This window comes from Palaemon carinicauda, chromosome 24, assembly GCF_036898095.1.
Source record: "Palaemon carinicauda isolate YSFRI2023 chromosome 24, ASM3689809v2, whole genome shotgun sequence".
Taxonomy (NCBI): domain Eukaryota; kingdom Metazoa; phylum Arthropoda; class Malacostraca; order Decapoda; family Palaemonidae; genus Palaemon; species Palaemon carinicauda.
This window is the reverse complement of record NC_090748.1, coordinates 63,838,264-63,842,910: the sequence shown is the minus strand read 5'-3', so window position 1 is coordinate 63,842,910 and position 4,647 is coordinate 63,838,264. Positions and strand designations below refer to the sequence as shown.

General features: G+C 44.5%; 1 protein-coding gene across 1 annotated transcript; it reads left to right on the top strand.

The window, feature by feature from the left end:
- The first annotated feature begins 3,037 nt into the window (after nucleotides 1-3,037).
- LOC137618408 (uncharacterized) lies at nucleotides 3,038-3,973 on the top strand. The gene has a single exon (XM_068348577.1). The coding sequence runs from the start codon at nucleotides 3,038-3,040 to the stop codon at nucleotides 3,971-3,973; it is 936 nt and encodes a 311-aa protein (XP_068204678.1).
- The last annotated feature ends 674 nt before the right edge of the window (nucleotides 3,974-4,647 follow it).

Here is a 4,647-nt window from a genome sequence, read left to right as displayed (position 1 = left end):
ACCCGGCCGGTCATATACTATAGTCTCTGAGTGATTTCGCCTGGGGTTCTGATCCTGAGGTCGTTAAGAAAACCCAGACTTTAATGTAATAATATATATGGCTTCTTTAAAATATGAAAAACACGTTTAAATGTGCAAAATTTATCATTAATCGAATGCCAAGTCACAAACCTACCAATTAGTTATGATGGTGAAGATGGGCTGATTTCAATTCTAATTACAAAAAAACTGTACAGAAGAATTGTCATTGACTTTTACCTTTCTTATTAGCTGAGTGGTTTGGTCCATGTCATACAAGTATCCTGGACCAATGTTCAAAACCTGGGCGGTTAGATACTATATTCTTTGAGTGATTTCGCCTGGGACTTGGATCCTGAGGTCGTTAAGAGAATCCAGACTTTAATGTTTTAATATATAGGGCTTATTTGATATATGAAAAACACATTTAAATGGGCAAAGTTTATCATTAATCGAATGCCAAGTCACAAACATACCAATTATCTAAGATGGTGAAGATGGGTTGATTTCAATTTCAAGTACAAAACACCTGAATTCGACAGGTATTTGTACATACCTGAAGTATTGTCATTGACCTTTCAGTTCTCACTCAGCTCCCACTGAGAGAGGACCTTCTGCCTGCTGCTGCTGCTTACTGCCTGGACTGCTGACTGCTTCCGCCCCCTGCTGCTGGTTGCTGCATCTTCACTTAGCTGATATTCTCAGCTGCCTTGGAGAGATCGCCGCCGCCGATTTTCGCCGATTCCTCGCCGAATTCGCTGCCGATATTCGCCGATTTCTCGCCGATTTTTGCCGCTACTTTCAGCTGTACTGCAAAGGGCATTGCCCCTTAATTGGATGGTATCAGCCCCCATTCTATAAGTGATTGTCTTTGATAAGTTAGGCTTTGCCCCTATCTACATAACCTTCCCTTACTAACAGTTCCTCCTGTGGAAAATCCGGTAGCCGTTGTGATCTTAAAACTTCGGTTGAAGCAGGGCCCAAGGGTCAAAACTTCCCACTCTCGCCGTCTGTGGCAAGTGGCATAGGACTGATAGGCTTGGCGCCTACAAGCCAAGGTTTTAGACACTAGGAAATAGGAATAGATCCTTGCTAACTGGCGTAAATAAGCCAGAATTTCAAGATAGGTGTTAGGACTTAGTTCCAATAAAAAGTTAGAAGTTTACTGTGTTTTTTATTCCCTAAAACCTCCCTACCTGCAGGAGTAGACTGCTGGGCCATCTTAGTGCTGGAATGTAGTAAGAAGGCTCCCCAGCTGCTATTTGTGCAGGTTGTAACTAGTTAAACAGAGTCAGTTCCAGCACTGCTCTATCAATAGGATAGTTAGGGATTCCCCTCATTAACAATTCCATTTCATATTCGGTGTTTCGTTTTTCTACCTCTAACTATAACTTTGTGTGGGGCCTTAGGGCTTAAAGGGTTGGACAACCCCAACAGGCACACTGTCTATCTTCGACCTACTCCTTACCTTCCAACCAACCAAGGACTTATCCTGGAGACCAGTCGATGACCTACTGGAAATTGAACTAGAAGCCATGGCTTCTGGAGAAGTGGAACAGCACCCTGACCTGACCCCCTGCTTGACAGACCCCCAGAACAGGAAAACGACCCAGATGGATACGGACCTTGACTCCGATGAACATGAAAACCAAATCTGGACCGAAGTAAACCAACGTAAAAAGCAAGCTAGAAGAAACAACCCCAAGATGGACACCAGGCCTGCTGCTCAGGATAACAACACCACTGTTGGAAACAGCCACCAGCCAGCTTGGGAAAATAAGACTTATTTTTTCAGAGTCCTGGCTGGAAACTCCTCAGAGGCTTTCAAGGCTATTGCAGCCTTTGAGCAAAAGCACAGAAACATACAAATGGTTGCCAAACCAAACAGACAGGGCCAGTGGACCATCTCCACCAGGGATGCAAGAGCCCTGATCACTCTCAGAAGCACCTCCGATATTAGGCTCCAAGAGCTAAAGGAGGAAGAGAAAATTAAGAAAGCAGTTGTGGTAGGCTACCTAACTGATATGATGGAGAGCCATCTGTTAAGACTGCCCAACATTACTGCAGCAGAGAGAATGAAAAATAAGGCTGGCTTTCTAACCAAGGCCATCCTTGTCACCTTTAAAGAGCCTCACCCAAAGAAAGTGGACCTGGGCATCTTCGGAAGCTTCTGGGTCAAGAAGTACTACCCTGATCCCCTTAGATGCTACAAATTCCAGAAATTTGGGCATCATAAGGACCAATGCCAGGCAAAGGCCCCAACCTGTGCATTATGCAGCCTCAGGCACCCTACACAGGAGTGCATCGACAAGAAAGCTGCGGGCATACCGACAATAGCTAAATGCCCAAACTGCAAAAGGGGACACACAGCAATGGCCTGGAGATGTCCTGAAAGGGTAGCAAGAGTAATTGCTGCCCACCCCAAGGAAAAGAGAGAGCAATCAAGAGGAAGAGCGGCCCCCAAACCTCTACCTAGGAGAAGGTTCTACACTCAGGAGAAGCTAAGGAAAAGCTCTAGAGCCAGATCCTCATCCAGAGCTCCAAAGCCCGCAACTCAGTGACCAAAACCAATGCCCAGAACAATTTTCATTAAGACCATGGTCTTAAGAGAAAAACTAACGGATCTAGTCGCACAGGCTGTGACTGGAAAAATCAATGCGTAAGCTATAGCAACTAGCATTGAGCAAGTCCTGATGGACTTTATCTCCACACCAAAGTCCTCCCAACCCCCCTCTCATGCTATCCAGGAGATCACCTCTCATACTTCAACCATCACACCTACCATTCCATCACCTCAATCATCTGTACCTTCCACATCCGACACACCAGATCCCACCCTCATCATCCCACTCATCCCATCCACCACCCCTTCATCCACTCACACCCCATCCACCTCATCCACTTCATCCTCTGAGGTCAAGGCAATTGCCTTTGCCCATAGGGACCCAAGACAGTACTCTTCAACATACAACCATGTGTAAGAGTTCTTAATTGGAACTCAGCTGGAGTAAGATTAAAAATGTCCTCCCTAATTGCAGTATGCAAAACTGAGGATATAGATGTAGTCCTGCTACAAAAAATACTTTTAACAGCAAGAAGGAAACTCAAAATAAAAGGCTACAACGCTACCACACCACAGATAGGCACAGACAAAGGCCTAGCTACACTAGTCAAAACAAGCATACCAACAACAAGGTTACACAACCTAATTCCTTGTGGTACCAATGTAGAGACACTAGCAGTAACAATAACATTACTGAATCAAAAAATATACATATACAACATATACAGGAAAATAAACAGGGAGGACACAGGAGAGCTACAGGTGACACAACTCTTTGCTCATGCAAAAAGAACACCAACAATTATTTGTGGGGATTTTAATGTACATCACCCAATATTATCATCCTCATCAATGACAAACCCCTCAGGGGAACACATAGCCTTTGCCCTGGAGGAATTTGAAGGAATTGCCCTCCTAAACACAGGGCAACCTACACACTTAAGAGGAGGCAGACTGGATATGACCTTTGTTACAACAGCAATAAGACACTTAACCAAGTGGCAAGTACACTCAACCCTGATTAGTGATCACTTTGCCACAGTAACAGAATTGGAGATGCAACAGCTACCTCCTATTCCGCCACCTCCACCAAGATGGAATCAGGAACTAGCAGACTGGGTCTGCTTTCGACTAGCCATAGAGGAATGGGTAGTAAGCTACATTCCTCCAGAGGACATAGATCAGCTAGAAAAAGACCTAGTTGATGCTTTCCACAACGCAGCCAACAGAGTTATGCCCCTAAAGGCAACCGGAGGTAACTATACATACAAGGACTCCTGGTACTACTGCCCAGAAATCAGGAGGTTGAAAACCAGGCTAAACAGTCACAAAAATATACAGAAGAAGGTCCACAGTAGAAAACAGAGAACTACAGCAAACAGTCAAAACTGATACACAACTAAAAATCCACGAAATAAGAATTGAAAAATGGATGGAAAAGTGTTCAAGCCTGTCAGGGTACACAACTCTAACTGATCTATGGAAATGGCTACACAAAGTAGCCAGAAAAAAGAAGACTCCAGTTGCCATACACCCACACCCACAAGAGGAGGCAGAAAGAATTGCAACAACCTTGCAAACAGGACACTGTCAGCTAATCTTTCCCCTGAAACCAGAATGCTACAAGAGCAACTGGTGCCAGCCAGGTGGGAAGACATCAACATAGCATGCCTACAGCAGGATGATACAGACACCCCCCATACACAGTAGAGGAACTAAGAGCAGTGCAAAAGACAGGAAAAGATACTGCGCCAGGAGCAGACAAGATCCCCTACACAATGATCAAGCACATGGGTCCAACAGGAGAAACCCCATTCCTGAGGTTATTAAACAAAACACACTTTGAGCCGCACACAAGGCCTCAAGCCTGGAAATCCTAGACCAATATCCTTAGTATCCTGTATGGAAAAAACAAGAGAAAAAATGGTTCCAAACAGGATGAAATACAAAATTGGCCCCCTACACAAGCAGCTATATGCATATCAGGAGGGAATTGGTACTTCTGAATGCCTCACTGATGTATTAAGCTGCATTAATCAAAACAAGGCAACAATAGTCTTCATAGA